Source organism: Callorhinus ursinus, unplaced genomic scaffold, assembly GCF_003265705.2.
Source record: "Callorhinus ursinus isolate GAN/ISIS: 27379988/994484 unplaced genomic scaffold, GSC_fseal_2.0 scaffold83, whole genome shotgun sequence".
NCBI lineage: Eukaryota > Metazoa > Chordata > Mammalia > Carnivora > Otariidae > Callorhinus > Callorhinus ursinus.
Genome location: NW_027397145.1, coordinates 2,428,748 through 2,447,654, shown reverse-complemented (window position 1 = coordinate 2,447,654; position 18,907 = coordinate 2,428,748). Strand labels below are relative to the sequence as shown.

Sequence of the window (18,907 nt, the reverse complement as noted above, 5' to 3'; positions counted from 1 at the left end):
GCCTTCGGCTCAGGTCATGATCCTGGAGTCCCGGGATAGAGTCCCGCATCGGGCTCCCTGCTCGGCGAGGAGCCTGCTTCTCCCTCTGACCCTCCCCACTCTCATGTGCTCTCTCTCTCTCATTCTCACTCTCTCAAATCAATAAATCTTAAAAAAAAAGATTTCACTTATTTATTTGACAGAGAGAGAGATAGCGACAGCAGAGGAACACAAGCAGGGGGAGTGGGAGAGGGAGAAGCAGGCTTCCCGCGGAGCAGGGAGCCCGATGCGGGGCTCGATCCCAGGACCCTGGGATCATGACCTGAGCCAAAGGCAGACGCTTAACAACTGAGCCACCCAGGCACTGTCCAGTGCTTTTTATAAATATCTTCAGGAAGTGGCATCATTCCCTGCTGACCCCAAGCTCAAGAAGAAATTTTGTCTGTTTCCTTTGACTTCCTTTTCAAGTTTTACGCATAATTTTTGAGACTGTACGCTTGTGCCTATTGCCTATTTCTCTTCATTTCCTTTCTTTTGTTTTCTCCAGGAAAGTTGAGTCTGCAGGGCAAGCCAGGTGACAGTCATTTAGGAATTAGGAGGGAATGATTTCATCTCTAGAAAACCAAGAAGTCCTACCTCTGCTTCTCACTGGTCAAAATGATGTCCAGTGGGGGAACATGATGTCCAGAGAGTGAAGCAGCACCTGTCATATCACATGCAAGGTAAGAGCTGACCTCTGAGTAGGTAGACAGCGCCGGAAAAGGTGTTGTTTCAGAGCCCGGGATGGTTCTGACTGCCCTCTCTCCAACAAATACCTCTTCTTCCTACTGACTCAAGCCAGTAATTCCATCATCAGAGTTTAATTGCTGCCAAACAAAGGTTTTACTCTTATTAAATGCAAACTTCCCTTACAAAGGTTAATGAATCAGCTGTCAATCTCTCCAAAGAAAAGACTTTCTCAGAAATTCCAGCCACTTCCCTGTCTTTCCAGTGCACCCGTCCTAGTCTATGTGTGCACAGGTCAGGCTCACACGCTCATGCAGACCCCTCACCAGTCTGCATTTCCTCTGCCTACACTCCCTTCCATGTCCCCCACAGGCTGGGGACAGTCCTCCACCCACCTCCCATTATAGGGTCACAAGAAAGCAGCGTCTCATAGAATAAAGTCTAAACTCCTCTGCTTGCTTGTGAAGACCTGTCTGATTTGCTAACAGGTATGCTCTGAAGTACAGGGCCTCGGTCTCTTGGTTCACAGATAAGTTCCCAGAACCTGACATGGTGCACAGGATGCAGGGGTGCTCAAAAAATGTACATGTTGATCAACTAACTGATTCAGCTCTTCCGGCACACATTCATCACCCAAGATTTCCTGACCAAAGCCTCGTCTCACAAACTCCCAACAATTCCCTGACCTTGCACACACACTCAATGGTCAGAACTTTCTGGTATACCTTGGTTCTTGGGCTTTTTGGTCTGGAAATCCCTGCTTTCATCCCCATCAACCTAGTCTACCTGTTCCTCAAGGTCCATTCAAGTCCTGGTTCTGCCACAAGCCTTCCTGGGTACTCCAACCTGCCATAACTGCTCCTTTTACAACTTAAACTGTCCTGGATTTCTGCGCTGCCCTGGGGATGCAAGCTTACACTCTTAATCCCCCTGCTTCCTTTGCTGGGGTTGCTTCGCTGAGGATCTGTCTTTGGCCCTCTGCTCTTTCCTCTGAATTCCCTCTCTCAGATGCCTCATACAATCACACAGCTTCAACTATTTCTTCTCCATAGTAGATCGGAAATCTAGGCATTCAAAATTCTGTCCTTTCTCCCCAGCTCCTGAGCCAAATTTCCAACTACCAACCAAACATTTCCATTGGAGGGCGCCTGGGTGGCTCAGTTGGTTGGGCGACTGCCTTTGGCTCAGGTCATGATCCTGGAGTCCCGGGATCGAGTCCCACATCGGGCTCCCTGCTCAGCAGGGAGTCTGCTTCTCCCTCTGACCCTCTTCCCTCTTGTGCTCTCTCTCTCTCATTCTCTCTCTCAAATAAATAAAATCTTAAAAAAAAAAACATTTCCATTGGACTTTGCTGCCATCATCTTTCTCACCCAATGAAGCTCTGATTTCTCACCCTTCCTCCCAGTCACACAGGCTGGAAAAATGCTAGGACTGAGGAGGGATCAGGGATGAGAGAGAAAGATAAATTAAGTACCAAAACCTGGTCAGTTCTTCTTGAGAGAGATCTGTCAATGTCTTCGGGGCTCTCCCCCCACACCAATTCATTGTCCACACAGCAGCCAGAGTGATCTTTTAAAAATGTGAGTCAGGGTGGGGCACCTGTGTGGCTCAGTCACTTAAGCATCCAACTCTTGATTTCCGCTCCAATAGTGATCTCACTTACCAACTGAGCCATCCAGGCACTCCAGAATACTATTTTTTTTAAAGGATTATTCAGAGAATAAGAGAAAACTCTTAGGTATTATAGATTTGATGCATAAATAAAAAGAATTTAATCTAAAGGTTGGAAGATAGGGGTGCCAGGTGGCTCAGTCAGTTAACAGCCAACACTTTTTTTTTAAGATTTTATTTATTTACTTGAGAGAGAGAGAGAGAGAGCACGAGAGACGGAGGGTCAGAGGGACCCTGCTGAGCAGGGAGCCCGATGCAGGACTCGATCCCAGGACTCCAGGATCATGACCTGAGCCGAAAGCAGTCGCTTAACCAACTGAGCCACCCAGGTCCCCAATCTCTGACTCTTGATTTTGGCTCAGGTCATGATCTCAGGGTAATGAGATCGAGCCCCATGTCAGGCTCTACACTGGGCATGGAGCCTACTTAAGATTCTCTCTCCCTCTCCCTCTGCTCCTCCCCCCACCTTCACCCCCAGCACACACACTCTCTCTCAAAAAAAAATAAATAAATAAATAATAAAAACAAAAATAAAAATAAATAAAGGTTGGAAGATAGAGTTGAGGAGTTCCCCTAGATAATAAAACAATAAAACAAAACAAAAAAAGATGGAAAGCAGAAAAGAAGAGGTAAAATGAGAAAATGAGAGGATCAGTCAAGGAGGTCTGATATCCTCACACAAACACACAAAAATAATTGTAAATAATTGTAAGAAAAGAGAACACAGAAAATGAAGGGAAAGAAACTATCAACAAAATAATACAAGAAAGTTAACCAAAACAAAAAGACATATGTTTACAGACTGAAAGAATCCATGAGTACTAAACACAAGAAATGAAAAAACTGTAAACCAAAGCCACATCATTGTGGAATTTCAGTATGCTGAGGATAAAGAAAAGCTTCTACAAGCTTCCAACGGGAGTAGCAGAAAGAAGCACAAGTAACCTACAAAAGACTAGCATTCAAAATGCTTAAGTTTCTCAACAGCAATACTGGAAACCAGAAGATATTGGAACAATGACCTCAACATTCTGCAGGAACTACAATTCTATACCCTACCAAAACATTACTCTAAGAAAAAATTTAAATATCAACCAAGTGAGAATAGAATAAAGATTTTCAGACACATGAGGTCTTAAAAAGTGTGCTTCCTATGCACCCATTCTCAGGAAGCTACTGAAATATGTTACCCATCAAAATGAGGGGAGTAAACAGAGATAAAAAGACATAATATTTAAGAAATACGATGTACAACAAAGTGGAGAAGCAAAGTGAAACCCTATCCTGATGGTGAAAGAGATACTAAAATGATAACTGTGCAGTATGCAAAGAAGTAGCTCAACCAGATGAGAGTAAGACTGAGAGCTAAATGTCTTGAGAGATGTTTTAGATGAGTGGCACAGTTAGGGCTTGATGTGGTGATAACTACATAGAAAAGAAGCAAATAACAAAAAAAAAAAAAAAGAAAGAAAATTATTCATCCCAGAGAAAACAGAAAGGCTTATAGGGAAGAAAAAGTAAGGTGGCTTACCACATGACTCTCCTCTAAATAGTATTTATATAATCATACTGTAAATGCTGAATACTGTCTTATGTAAAATTATAATTTAACTATCTTGGGAGATGGGAGGATGAGAAAGAAGGATTTGTTTTTTTAAAGATTTTATTTATTTATTTGAGAGAGAGAGAAACAGCATGAAAGGGGAGAGGGCCAGAGGGAGAAGCAGGCTCCCCGCTGAGCCGGGAGCCTGATGTGGGACTTGATCCCAGGATTCTGGGATCATGACCTGAGCCGAAGGCAGTTGCTTAACCAACTGAGCTACCCAGGCGCCCTGAGAAAGATGGATTTGTATTTGGTAGGTGGGGAGAGAAAGAGAGGCAAATTCTCATCCCCCATGATGGGAAGTAACCAGATAATAACTAAAATTGAAAAATACATAGGATTCAAATAGGTTGGTTTTTGTTGCTATTGTTTTAGAAATACAGAAGTAGGGGCACCTGGCTGGCTCAGTCGGTGGAGCATATAACTCTTGATATTGAGGTTATGAGTTCAAGCCCCACCATGGGTATAGCGATTACTTAAAAACAAAATCTTAAAAAATAAATAAAACAAAATAAAATCTTTAAAAAAAGAAATAAGGAAGTAATACTAATAGCATCAAATAAAAAAAGTGAAAGTTGTTTCTTGAGAGGAAAAAGGGGGTATAGTTGCAAAAGGCTGCGGCTTTTCTTAACAAATCCTATACAACTTTTAACTTTTAGGAGCATTTTTTTTAATGTTTTATTTATTTATTCATGAGAGTCAGAGAGAGAGAGAGGGAGAGGCAGAGGCAGAGGGAGAAGCAGGCTCCCCGCCTAGCAGGGAGCCCGATGCGGGACTCAATCCCAGGACCCTGGGATCATGACCTGAGCTGAAGGCAGATGCTTAACCATCTTAGTCACCCAGGCGCCTCAAGGGGCATGTTTTTGATTAATATAAAAATTAAGAAAAAAACAAGGTAGATTGTTTTGTAGTGTCACAGAAAGGGGTCTCTGAGGTAAAAATTTAAAAACAACTTGAGGAAAAAACAAAAAAACAAACAAAATAAAACCAAGTTGAGGAATAATAACACAGTTCTATTTTTTAAATTACATATGTATAAGGGCACCTGGCTGGCTCAGTTGGTAGAGCATGTGACTCTTGGTCTCAGGGTTGTGAGTTCAAGCCCCACATTGGGTGTGGAACCCACTTAAAAAAATTACATTACGTTACATTACATTACATTAAAACGACATGTATAGGGGCACCTGGGTGGCTCAGTCAGTTAAGCGTCTGCCTTGGGCTCAGGTCATGATCCCAGGGTCCTCGGATCGAGTCCCACGTCAGGCTCCCCGCTCAGCAGGAAGCCTGCTTCTCCCTCTCCCACGTTCCCTGCTTGTGTTCCCTCTCTCACTGTCTCTCTCTGTTAAAAAATAAATAAATAAATCTTTAAAAAATAAAAAAGTAACATGTATATATGAACATTTGTGTATACAAAGAAAAAAATCCATACTAAATTGTTCAAACTGGTTACCTAAAGGGAGTGAATAGGGGAGATTCAAATTTTACATTATGTATTTCCATTTTATTTATGTTTTTTGGTAATGGGCATGAATCACATATACAAAATTTTTTAAAGCTCATTTGTTCATGCATGCACATCAAATATTTGGTTGATAACTTCTTTAATTATGCTTTATGTTCACAAGCACACTACAAGTTTTTCAAGCATAGAGATCATTTTAGAAGCTTTATATGCACAATGGGTACCTGGGTGGCTCAGTCCATTAAGCTTCTGCCTTTGGCTCCAGTCATGAACCCGGGGTCCTGAGATTGAGCCCGACATTGAGCTTCCTGCTTAGCAGGGAGTCTGCTTCTCCTTCTGTCCCGCACCCTGCTCGCTCCTTCTCTCTCTCAAATAAATAAATAAAATCTTTAAAATATATATATAATAAGAGAAATGAAGTCTACTGACTGGAGGAGGAAGAGGAGGAGGAGGAGGAGGAGAAGGAGAAGAAGAAGTGGCTTTATATGCACCACAGTGCCAACCACTGGGCTGGCTACCCTTTAGGCAGGTGCTCGTACAGGCTGAAATTGCAGTAGTGAGGCTTCCATCAGAACAAGGAGCCTGTTGTACCATTTTCTGCCACTAGATGGCAGCTCTCTATCAGAAGTCCTATTTCTATGGATGTTTCCCCCCCACACCCCGTTAATCTCATTTCCGGCTCCAACAGAGTACTTTATCTCACTGTATTATTATAAATTGTTTACACTTCTCTCTCAGACCAGACTGAGAGCTTGTCCAGGATAAAAATATCAACTAAGGGTAATTCATATTAAACTCGTAGTGTTGAGTACTGGCCTGAACTCAGTAGATAAATATTTCTTGTTTTTAAGATTTTTATTTATTTATTGAGAGAGAGAGAGAGAATGGTAGAGAGAGAGCACGAGAGGGAAGAAGGTCAGAGGGAGAAGCAGACTCCCTGCTGAACAGGGAGCCCTATGCGGGACTCGATCCTGCGACTCCAGGATCATGACCCGAGCCGAAGGCAGTCGCTTAACCAACTGAGCCACCCAGGCGCCCTCAGTAGATAAATATTTCTTAGAATGAATAAATGGATAGATGGATGAATATTTCCCTGAAATTAATAAATCCCACAATCATCTCCATACTTTCTTCCCCAACAATCAATTGAGAAACATTAATTGGGAATTCCTGTGTCCTATCCAGGGCCTAGAGATGGGAGTTCATAACGGTGAGAGAATAAAAAAACAGAATAAAAGGGTTTTAACCACTTGAAATGTCTCCTTGGAGAAGCCCCTCCAACTTTAAACCTTCCTAGGCCAATAGTGAAGATGTAGCTTCTGCCATCTGACCACCTCAATCCAATAGGAGAAAGATGCTGCTCTCCTATGAGAGATCCCCCTGTGGTTGGGATTGAGAAGGCCTAGCCCTAAGGAGTTTCCAGAATGATGAAGAAGCATCTTCAAACATGAAACAGCTCTAGTCATGGCTTGCAGATTTATCCCCTCTAATGTACCCCAAGCCCTCACAGGCCCATGTGTTCAGCAGACAACCAACTGCTCCCATTTTCCACACAGGAGGGCCTCTTTTTTTTCTTTCCCTCACCTGGAACTCTGGGTCTGAAAGGGAGAACTTAAAAGTATTCTCCTCTTCCTTCCTTGGACACACTGTTGAGGAGTTGTGCAAGTCACTGAAGCTAAATTAGGGGGCCAAAGGGAGGGCCAGGAGCTCAAGCGGCTGTGGCATTTGGACTGGGAGGCAAGGATCCCCCAGGGGGCGGGAAGAGACCAGTTTCCAAGGAGAAGGGGTGGAGACCAGAGATTGAAAATCCCTGAGCTCTGCTCAGTGTCACAGTTTAGAAGAATATGCATGGAGGCTCATTCTCTCCTCCCCTCGCCTCCCCCCCTTATCTAATTAGCAGAAGAGTGTAAAAAGTCAGAAATCCTATCTCTTTCTCTTCTGGCATTTTCAGCTACCTCCACCCTCTCTCGACCCTCACTCCACTGCCCCCACCCCAACTTGCGCCACAGTCTAAGAAGTGCTAGCAGTGTCAGAACCCTGGAAGAGGCCTGGGAAAAGAAATGTGGGGGAACCAGGGATTTGGGAGTTTAGCGAGAGTGCACATTTGGAAAGAAACATTGGCCTAGGATGCACACCATCATCACTGTAGGCTGATCAACCACCTGGTTTGCCCAACACTGCCCCAGTTTAAGCACTGAGAGTCCCACTCCAAGGGGAATCCTCCAATCCAGAGCAAACCAAGATGGTAGGATCCAAGCAAGTTTTCTTGGCTTCAACTCTATGTATGACCCTGAGTAAGTCCCCTGTCTCTGGGCCTCGTGTATCTCATAAAATGGGACCCTCTAGCTCAGACACTTTTGGTTCCGTGAATGGCCTCTAGAGTTTCTGAAGCTGGGCACAACAAGGGTTGACTCTGGCTTATTCCTCATTGATTATAATCCCCAGAGCTTCCCCTAGGACTCTTGAAACCTCAACATCCCTGAACAGTAAAGGTAGAAGGGGCCTTCTGATCCTACCTCCTTATTAGCTCTATGAATACCTTTCCAGAGGTACATGCATTTATTCATTGTATTCCTCTTTCTGCCCTACATTATAGTTAAATACACACCTTAGCCTCTATTTACTAGATACTAAGCCTGAGGGCAGGTAGCAAGACTATGGCTCAACAAGAGTTAAAGCCTTGCACATAACTGGAATTGACAAACGGTGTTCAATTCCACATAGAAATCTTTTGTACTATATCTCCCAGGGGCCTACAGGGAGGACACAGGGCTCCAATGGTATGCTGGAGGGGAGGGGGGGTGGCTGTCTGTCCCAGCTCAGAAAGCTGATTGGTAAATTTTCAGGAATTTTGTAAACTGGTGGTTAAACACAGCCATTATTAAAAATTAAATTACATAGGGGCACCTGGCTAGCTCAGTTGGTAGCCTGTCTCTTGATCTCAGGGTCATGAGTTTGAGCCCCATGTCAGGGGTAGAGATAACTTAAAAATAAAATCTTAGGGGCACCTGGGTGGCTCAGTCAGTTAAGCATCTGCTTTCAGCCCAGGTCATGATCCTAGGGTCCTGGGATCCAGCCTCACATTGGGCTCCCTGCTCAGCGGGGAGTCTGCTTCTCCCTCTCCCTCTGCTGCTCCCCCTGCTTGTGCTCTCTCTGTCCAATAAATAAATAAAATCTTTTTTAAAAATTAAAAATAAATAATAAAATCTTAAAAAATTAAATTACATAACCAATTAAATTATATTAAAAACAAAGGTAACAAGTACTCAAAATTCATCTTGTCCCAATTATTTTCTGACATTTTACTATTATCTATATTCTTAATGTTATTTACATCTATTATATCTATACGATAGAATATTATATAATGATGTGGTACTGTTCATTTCTTCCCAAGTCCAAGTTGGTAGTTTAGAAAAAGGCCACGGTGGGAATATTTACACCATGGAAATCAGCCAACACTACCAATCATGGCTCCTGTCACACCAGGGCTGGCTGTTAAACACCTGTCTACCAGCACACCCCTGGTTCAGAGACACTATTGATTTGTGATGGGCCCACTCGACCTCCCTGTCATCGTCTGCTCTGGTTTTCAGATCCAGATTTCCCTTCTTGGAAAAGAAAAACCAAGAGTTGGATCACACACTTAATAACCAAAGAGACAGGGGCACGTGGCTGGCTTAGTCCACAGAGCACACAGCTCTTAATCTCAGGGTTGTGAGTTCAAGCTCCATGTTGGGTGTCGAGCCTTTTTTTTTTTTTTTTAAGATTTTATTGATTTGTTTGACAGAGAGAGGGAACACAAGCAGGGGGAGTGGGAGAGGGAGAAGCAGGCTTCCTATGGAGCAGGGAGCCCGACGCAGGGCTCGATCCCAGGACCCTGGGATCATGACCTGAGCCGAAGGCAGATGCTTAACGACTGAGCCCCTGTGGAGCCTATTTTTAAAAAAAGGAAGGGAGCATATGAGCGGCTCAGTTGTAAGGGTTCGACTCTTGACTTCTGCTCAAGCCATGACCTCAGGGTTGAGATCAAGCCCCACATCAGGCTCTTCACTGGGTGTGGAGCCTGCTTAAGATTCTTCCTCTATGTTTGCCCCTCCCTCTTTCTCTAAAAAAAAATTAATGAGATAATGGAGCTGGGGTTAAGGAAATGGATACACAATGACTGCAAATAATTTGCAGACTCCAACATGGAGTACCTGTCTCTGATTTGCCTCTCCTTCCAGGGGACCCTCTGTCCACATGAAGGACTTTGGTCAGTCCAGTACAGGGGTCTTATGTAGACATAGCCCCAAAGCACTCTGAAGAAAACACCTGTGGTCCTCCAGGTATCTGTCTTGCAGATCTACCCAGACAGGATTCAAAGATAAAAAAGATGATTCCATTTGAACAGCTGGGAAAACAAGGCTTCCCCATTTCTGGTCTATAATTACCTCAGGGATTAGTAAATTCTGTAAACCTTAAAAATAGGATTACAGGATGTAGAAAACTGGGAAAGTCTTTAGAGGTCATTCAATGTTCAACGTTTCCCCCATTCCTTCATTTTACAGATGAAAAACCCGAGTCCATGTGGTAGTAAATAGCTTACCCAAGGTCACACAACAAATTAGTGGCCAAAGCCCAGGCCTCCTAATACCTGGGAGTCAAGTCCTTTCCTCAATATCCTAAATTCTTACCTGACAGAGAGAGAGAGGGGGAACACAAGCATGGGGAGTGGGAGAGGGAGACGCAGGCTTGGAGCCCAATGCGGGGCTCGATCCCAGGACCCTGGGATCATGACCTGAGCCGAAGGCAGACGCTTAACTGACTGAGCCACCCAGGCGCCCCATCCTAAATTCTTTTTAGAGAAATTATGAGAACTTTATAGAATCTGAGCAGAAGCATACACAAAATTTGTACCCAAAAATCCTACTACCTTTCCCTCTGCTTCCTAGGAAAAAAAAAGAATATTTTTATAGAGTACCAACTTAAATGCCGGGTGCTATGGGGGACACAGACTAGTAAGAACCAGTTGCTCATACACAGGAAGCGAATGTGGGATCATTCCTAAAACTTTCAAGGGGCACAGGGGGACTACCTTAGAGCTAATGCCAACCCTGTTCTGACCAGATAGCAAGCGGCATGGAAATCAACCCTGCTGTCTTAAGAAGGAAAAGTTAAACATTAGATTCTTGACTAGGGGAAATAGGAAGCAAACTCAGTGGGCTTTTCCTAACTGACTCAAGTCTCAGACACTTTTTTTTTTGGACAGAGAGAGACACAGAGAGAGAGGGAACACAAGCAGGGGGAGTGGGAGAGGGAGAAGCAGGCTTCCTGTTGAGCAGGGAGCCTGATGTGGGACTCGATCCCAGGACCCTGGGATCATGACCTGAGCAGAAGGCAGACGCTTAACGACTGAGCCACCCAGGCGCCCCATTTCTCAGATACTTCTTTTCCCCAAGGAGAGAAGGCCACAAGCAAGCAGAGGAAGACAGCTTCTCAGGGGGGCTGAGAGGCAGACCTTTAGTCCATTAAAGACATTTCACATTTGTGACATTTGCACCAATCCTCTTAGAAAAATGAAACAGAAAAAAATATATACAAAATAGGAGCCCCCTGGGGCTCCTCAGTCAGTTAAGCACAGGAAGTGAATGTGGGATGGGCTCAGGTCATGATCTCAGGCTGCTGGGATCGAGTCTTGCATCGGGCTCCCTGCTCAGTGGGGAGACTGCTTCTCCCTCTCCCACTCCCCCTGCTTGTGTTCTCTCTCTTGCTGTGTCTATCTCTGTCAAATAAATAAATAGAATCTTTAAAAAATAAAAGAATAAAATTACTACATCAGGGCGCCTGAGTGGCTCAGTTGGTTAAACGTCCAACTCTTGATTTCGGCTCAGGTCTTGATCTCAGGGTTGTGAGTTCAAGCCCAGCGCAGTTCAAGCCCATCCATGCTGGGTGTGGAGCTGACTTCAATCAATCAATCAATCAATCAATCAATCAGAACAAAACTGCACTTTAAAAATTAATAAAATAAATAAATAAAATAAAATTACTATATCAAATTAGTATAAAAATTTCTAAACACTCATTTCTGTACTTAGGTAACAGGTAACAGTTTACAGACCGACACAAATCCTAGTCAATACTTTGAGTGCACTGCTCTAAAAAGTAAAAAAGCCTGAGGACTCCTTGGCCCCTGGAACTCCTTCAGTGGGGGGGATGTCTCAGCTCCCTTTCTCACCCAAGTCAGGCCCTGGGGGGCTGGGATATGATCTGGATATCCACGGCCACAGGGTAATGAGTCAGGATGGTGATCTACTGTTTGTACTTTCCTCTGAGTCTCTCTGGGCTGCCTCCCCCTCCCCGGCCCCCGCCCAAGGAAAGAGCTCCACCAACCAAGGAAGATCTCCACCCCTTCACTGCAGTCCCGAAACCTACCTAAATGGTATCTTGGGTCCCTAATAGGGGTCACAATTTCTTTTATTCATTTGTTCGTTTATGCAGGCATCTTCTCAAGCACTCAAGTGAACCTAAAGGAGAGATTCCTGGGGTTCCTGTCTGGCTCAGTTGGTAGAACACCAGACTCTTGATCTCGGGGTCATGAGTTCGAGCCCCAAGTTGGGTGTAGAGATTACTTAAAAATAATAACAAAAAAATAAAGGAAAGGAAAGATTCCTGCCTAAGGAGCTGATGTCCTGGCAACAAAGCAGTGTCAGAAAGGCATTAATTTTTTCATATACAGCCCCGGGTGGCCCAAAGGTTGATTCTCACATATAAAATGATAGACCTACAAGGCATGAAGGAAACTTACCAGAACTAACTTTAGTAGAATGTGGTAGAGGGGTCTGTTACAGAGATGGCCTCTGAAGTGTTTCTGTCCCATGGTGCCATGATTCCATGACTTTACAGTCACCAAGGAAGGAGGTAGGAAAGGTGTATTCACTTGCTTTGGTAAAATGAGTAGGAGGGGTGCCCCAAATAGGCTTCCTCTGTAATTACTAACGCCTTGGGGAAGAAGGCAAGACAAAGAGTGAGGTCTCAGTGACAGATGAGGACACCGTAGCTCCGAGGAATTGGTGACCTACCTTCAGGGTTGGGAACTTCATCTGCTCCAGGCTACAAGATTCTGAGAAATGATGGGGCGCCTGCGGGGCTCAGTCGTTAAGCGTCTGCCTTCGGCTCAGGTCATGATCCCGGGGTCCTGGGATCGAGCCCCGCATCAGGCTCCCTGCTCGGTGGGAAGCCTGCTTCTCCCTCTCCCACTCCCCCTGCTTGTGTTCCCTCTCTCGCTGTGTCCCTCTCTGTCAAATAAATAAAATCTTAAAAAAAAAAAAAAGATTCTGAGAAATGAGCCACCAAACAGGAAGAGACAAGTCTGATTTATAGAGGAAAGAAACCTCAAGGGTAGGGAAAGGCTTCAGCCCCTCTGTCAGCCTGGGAGGGAAGAAGGGCTGGTGGGGTGGGGCGGGGTGGGGCGGGGCTTTCCTTGGAGGCTTTGGGCTGAGTCCTTCCTTCCTGGTCCCCCATTGGGTCAGGGGCTCCTGCAGCCCTGCCAGTGAGGGACAAATGAGAAGAGCTGTTGATTTTTCCCCCTTGGCTATTCAGAATTTCCCCCACATAAATACTGAGAAAGACCCTGCCCTCTCCTCACTTCTCTGGAGTTGGCCCTGGGCTGGACTGGTCCCCTGGGGGTGAGCAAGGCCATGGGGGACCTGTTTATGCTCAGGGTAGCTGTGGGCATATGCTATGCCACCTTCACTGCCTCCGCCTGGTAAGTCCTTCCCCTGCCCGCACCTTCCCCACTCCCCACCGAGGCGACCCCCATTATCTCAGCCCCATTCACCACTGCCTCACTTTTTCTCTTTTTGATAGGTCAGTGAACAATTTCCTGGTAACAGGTCCCAAGGTAGGATGGTCTCTGGCTCCTGTTTTTACCCATCCGGGTTCCTAAGGGAACTCTTTTGGCGAAAGAAAGGAGGGGAGGGGAGACAGCGCCAGAAGCCCCCCACCCAGAGGAACCCACAATTGTTTCTCCCTGGAGAGCTAACCCATTTGAGTCCTGCCTGCTCCTCCCCCAACCCCAGACAACCTGAGCGGAGCCAGGGCTGACCTTCATGGCCCTTTTCCCTTTGCCAGGCCTATCTGACCTACACAACCAGCGTGGCCCTGGGAGCCCAGAGTGGCATTGAGGAGTGTAAGTTCCAATTTGCTTGGGAACGCTGGAACTGCCCGGAAAATGCTCTCCAGCTCTCCACTCACAACAGGCTAAGAAGTGGTAAGTTTGTGCACCTACACAAAGGGGTACCTGTGCATGGAGGTGGGCTTTCAGTATGTGTATGTGTGGCATGTATGACATCTCTATGCACAGTGAAATGGAAAGGGTATCAGTGATCTGCCGATCTGCCACTTCCTTGCTGTGAAACTCTGAGTGAGTTACATCCTCTCTCCAACCCCAGTTTTGTCATTGGGTCAATAAGGCCAGCTCTACTTAGCTCACCAGGAGTACTGTAAGGGTTGAAGGAGGTGAGTACAAAGGTATTTCCATACAAATGTAATAATTTCTCTGTTTTTTAAAATGCATGCCTATATTTGTGTGTTTGTATACACTTATCTTGCCCTGAGTTGCATGAAATAAAAACAGGGAAGGGGCTCTGTGTTTGCAGCCCCTGAGGAGTTTCCCATCTGCCCAGCTGTCGTAAAATCCCAACAACAGAGAAGCTGAAAGATCACATTGAGCTGTGTCGTGTGTGTGTGTCATCGTGCGCACACCTGTTCAGCTCTTTATAACTGTATGTAGTAGTTTACATAAAGGTCATTTATATACAAACAATAGAGTTGCCTGAGAAGAGGTGGGGGAAGGGAGTAAAGAAGATGTGGATGAAGAGAAGTATCTCCCCGTGGGGTATACAGGCAGAATGGGGAGTGTGTGGAAATGAAACGGGACAATGTTTTTTAAAGAGTTTAGTAAGATACGAGCTCAGTAAATGGTAGCCACGGTCATTATAAGTAACACATAATTCCTGCTTCATATCAGAAGGAAGAAAAGACCCTTCTCTCTTTCCTAAGCCAGCTACATGGCCCTGAGTCTTCATAGCCCAAGGACCAGAAGCAGTGGCTAATGAACAGAAGGCCAGACTGGATTTCAGGAGAGCAGGGTCTTGGTCCCAATACAAATGGTGAGGAGAGTGGCCTTGGTCCCATCACTCTCTGTCTGGGTTTTACTATCCCCACCCCCATGGGGATACTCATGTCTGCCTGAAAGACGTAAGGGTGCTGGAAAGACATGCCCTGTTCTCTCAAGGAGAAGAGCCTCCTCTTAAACCCAAAAGGGGCACCATTGCTTTTCCAAAGCCTCTGCTTTGGGTCGTCAGGGTCCAAGTTTCCAGTCCCCTCTTTCTCTCCAAAGCCACCAGGGAGACTTCCTTCATTCATGCCATCAGCTCTGCGGGAGTCATGTACACCATCACCAAGAACTGTAGCATGGGCGACTTTGAAAACTGTGGCTGTGATGAGTCAAAAAATGGAAAAACAGGTAAGTTGTGCTCTCTGATGTGGGTGGGAAGAAGTGAGGGATGCAGAGCTACATGCAGGCTAAGGTCTTCCAGGAAAAGGCTAAAGGACACAGGTCCCTCAAACCCCTAGATGCTACCAGCAACTTTTTGGTGCTGAGGGAGCTCCTGGACCTATACCCTATACCCTTCCAAGAGTTGAGCCTGGGTCCATGATTTTAGGATCACCAAGTTGCACCGAGCTCTAAAAGCAACAAGACATCTAGGAATGAGAAGGCCAAAGAGAGCTTAAAGCTAACCCTCATATTTCAGGCCGAGAACGGCTTGGCCACAATCCAGAGCTACTCAGTTATTTGTAGACCATCTAAGAGACTCAGATTTGTCATTAAAGAGGGAGGAGATGGCTCTAACAAGACTACTGTAGGGTAATGGTGCAGAATTCCAGAATGTTTGAGCTGCAATGAACCTCTAAGATCATCTAGGCCAGGCTTAGTATGGCTACATTGACTGAGGGTATAGAGACTAATTGCCTAGAGATGGAATGTACCTGAATGGTGGGCAGTTGGTTTTGTGAAAAGGACCTCACCCACCCACCCTGAGCACCTCTACTTCCTGGTCTCACCTGCAGCTTTATACGCTTCTAGAGCTCTTGGGGGATGGTTTGGCTAAGTTAGCCAAAGTGACCTTGACTTTTCTCCTGAAACTTAGCAGGGAAATGGTGTGCAGAACTTCCTCTTTCCTTATGTGCAGGAGGTCATGGCTGGATCTGGGGAGGCTGCAGCGACAATGTGGAATTTGGGGAAAGGATCTCCAAACTCTTTGTGGACAGCCTGGAAAAGGGAAAGGATGCTAGAGCCCTGATGAATCTTCACAACAACAGGGCAGGCAGGCTGGTAGGTATAGGAGTCCACGAGTGAACCATCAGGATCAGTACTGGCAAGAGCCTCACATCTATACAGCCCTTGCAACTTAACAAGAGCTATCTCATACCCATGTGTCATCCTTTCACCACCTATCAAGACTGGGATGGCTACCCCCATTCTCTGGATGACAAAGCCAGTTCAGGCTGAGCCAAGTGTCTTGGCCAAGGCAATACAACTTATGAGCATCAGAATCAGGCAATAAACTCAGATCTTCTACTTTAGTCTTATTACTAATCATTATGGTCTAGCCCCTTCCACAGGCAGGTTTCTGAGAACACAGAACAATACAGTACCAAAGCCTTGCTCTCATGATTTAAAATTTTAACCACTTCAACTGTGTTCTAGGAAATTAATGGGGGGCTTATCAGCTAACCTGTATCCTAAGATCTGTCTGGACTTCGAGGGATTGGGACTGATCTAGGCTTCTCTGGAGGGTCTATTTTCCCCCCAAGACTTCTGGAGTGTTCTGAACTCAAATCTGGAAGCAAGTTGGATTTAAAGCTAAGAGCATAAAAATTTCCCTTTGAACCTATACCCAGACGACCTGGTTGCCCAGAGCAATGGGAAGAGGTTTTCAAGGCAATTACACACATGAGTAATTGCTTCGGCGGTAGGGGTTCAGACTGCATGAGCTCCCTTCCCTCTGGGAGAGAACAAATCCAAACCCTCACCAATACTCTAGCCCCTACCTTGAAAACAATAATAGTGCCAATGATCATATCTTCTTCTTTAATTGACACAGTACCCTCTTAACCATTCTTATTCTAATGAGAGAGGGAAACAAGCTCAACAAGTGATGGAGTTGGGCCTAGAGCCTAGGTTTCCTGATTCCTCAACACTTGCCTGATTTCCCCAAAGAATACCCAAGGGTGCTTTAAAAGTACCCTTACCAAGGCCTTTCCACCCCTGAACACTCCAACTGAGAAGATCTGAGGTGGGGTCTAGGAATAGCGTTTTTCACAGGCCTCCCCCATAATTCTGATGTTCCTCCAAAGTTAAGCAGCACAACTTTAAAATATCCCATTTGGGGCACCTGGGTGGCTCAGTCGTTGGGCATCTGCCTTCGGCTCGGGTCATGATCCCAGAGTCCTGGGATCGAGTCCCACATCGGGCTCCCTGCTTAGCGGGAGGCCTGCTTCTCCCTCTCCCACTCCCCCTGCTTGTGTTCCCTCTCTCGCTGTCAAATAAATAAAATCTTAAAAAAAATACATCCCATTTGGTTGCTAGCCTTCGGTCTTCTCTACCCAGAATCCTCTCTTTCTCTCTCTGAAGGCAGTGAGAGCCATCATGAGAAGGACCTGCAAATGCCATGGCATCTCCGGGAGTTGCAGCATCCAGACATGCTGGCTGCAGCTGGCTGACTTCCGGGAGATGGGGGACTACTTGAAGGCCAAGTATGACCGGGCCCTGAAAATTGAGATGGATAAGCGGCAGCTGAGGGCGGGCAACAGCGCTGAGGGCCGCTGGGCACCCACGGAGGCCTTCCTTCCCAGCGCAGAGGCTGAGCTGATCTTTTTAGAGGAATCGCCAGACTACTGTACCCGCAACTCCAGCCTGGGCGTCTCTGGCACAGAAGGTCGGGAGTGTCTGCAGAACAACCACAACGCATCTCGGTGGGCGCAACGCAGCTGCGGGCGCTTGTGCACCGAGTGTGGCCTGCAGGTGGAGGAGAGAAGAGCCGAGGCTCTCAGCAGCTGCAACTGCAAATTCCAGTGGTGCTGTACGGTCCGGTGTGAGCAGTGCAGGCACGTGGTGAACAAGTACTACTGCTCACGCCCCCCAGGCAGCGCGTGGTCCGGGGGCGGAGCCAGGGCCTGACAGCACCCCGCGCAGAATCACTTGCTCGGCTGCATGACAAAGGAGGCGGGCACGGTTTCTCTCTCAGAGACAGTGAATTCGAAAACAACTGGAAAATCACTGGGTTGGGCTGTAGCCCTCTTCATATCAATTCGCGGGGGAAACGGAGGCCCAAGCTTATACAGCGTATTCTCGACAGAGTTGAAATTGGAGCCCGGCCTTCCAACGTGGGCAGACCCCGTCTCCTCTCTCCTGCACGTTATTTCCTGGTCTTTGCGCCTGGCCTTTTGCAGCTTGCTAGAGGGGAGTTTGGTTTGGGGGTCTTATCCAGAGGGACCCTCAAAGTACTTGTCACTGTAAGTTTCAGAGGGAATGGAAGCAAAAAACTAAGAGTTCAGTCCGGACTTCTGAAGGAGCAACCTTCCCCGATGCTGGCTAGCTCAAGCAAGACCAACTATATGTTCATGCATATAAGTGGGGCAGAGACCACAGACCTACCTAGTGGGAGGTTTTTTAGGGTGTTGGGCTTTTCGTCTGAGTATGCACTTTTAAAGCGTCTGCCTTCGGCTCAGGTCATGATCCCAGGGTCCGGGGATCGAGTCCCGCATCGGGCTCCCTGCTCTGTGGGGAGCCTGCTTCTCCCTCTGCCTCTCTCCCTCCCTCTCTCTCTCTCTCTCTCTCTCTCTGTCTCTCATGAATAAATAAATAAAATCTTAAAAAAAAATAAAAAGTTCTTGGGGCACCTGACTGGCTCAGCTGGTAGAGCATGTGATTCTTGATCTTGAGGTTGTGAGTTTAAGCCCCTAACTGGGTGCAGAGCTTACTTAAAAGAAAAAAAAAAGTTCTCCCCCACAAAACCCTGGGGAAACTAGGACCCAACATAAGCTGAGGACTTTCCCAGCTCAGAAACCACCTCTGTAACCATGGAAAAAGAATGGTCATAGTAAGTGGGCAGGTGACCCCAACTTATCAAGAAAGGCTCCCCTCCACCACCCCGCCCATAGAGAAATTTTTTTTTCCCCAAAGAGCTGTAAAATGACTCTGTCTTGTTATTTTCCCAGATTGGGAACTCAACTGTGTTTTGCAATAAATGCTAGACTATATATCCACCTGAGACCTTTTATTTCTCTCTTTAAAGGGAAACCTTAGTTTAAGAAAGGGAATGGGAAACTCTGTATATTCCAATTATGCACAAGGCTAAGGGAAAAACTGGAAATATCCAACCCCCTTGATATAAGTGTTTGAGAGATAATATAATTGA

General features: G+C 46.0%; 1 protein-coding gene across 1 annotated transcript; it reads left to right on the top strand.

The window, feature by feature from the left end:
- Positions 1 to 13,120: 13,120 nt before the first annotated feature.
- On the top strand, positions 13,121 to 17,667 carry WNT8A (Wnt family member 8A). The gene is made up of 6 exons (XM_025852208.2): positions 13,121 to 13,188; positions 13,290 to 13,323; positions 13,554 to 13,692; positions 14,824 to 14,949; positions 15,677 to 15,819; positions 17,122 to 17,667. The coding sequence occupies exons 1-6, from the start codon at positions 13,121 to 13,123 to the stop codon at positions 17,665 to 17,667; spliced, it is 1,056 nt and encodes a 351-aa protein (XP_025707993.2).
- Positions 17,668 to 18,907: the final 1,240 nt, after the last annotated feature.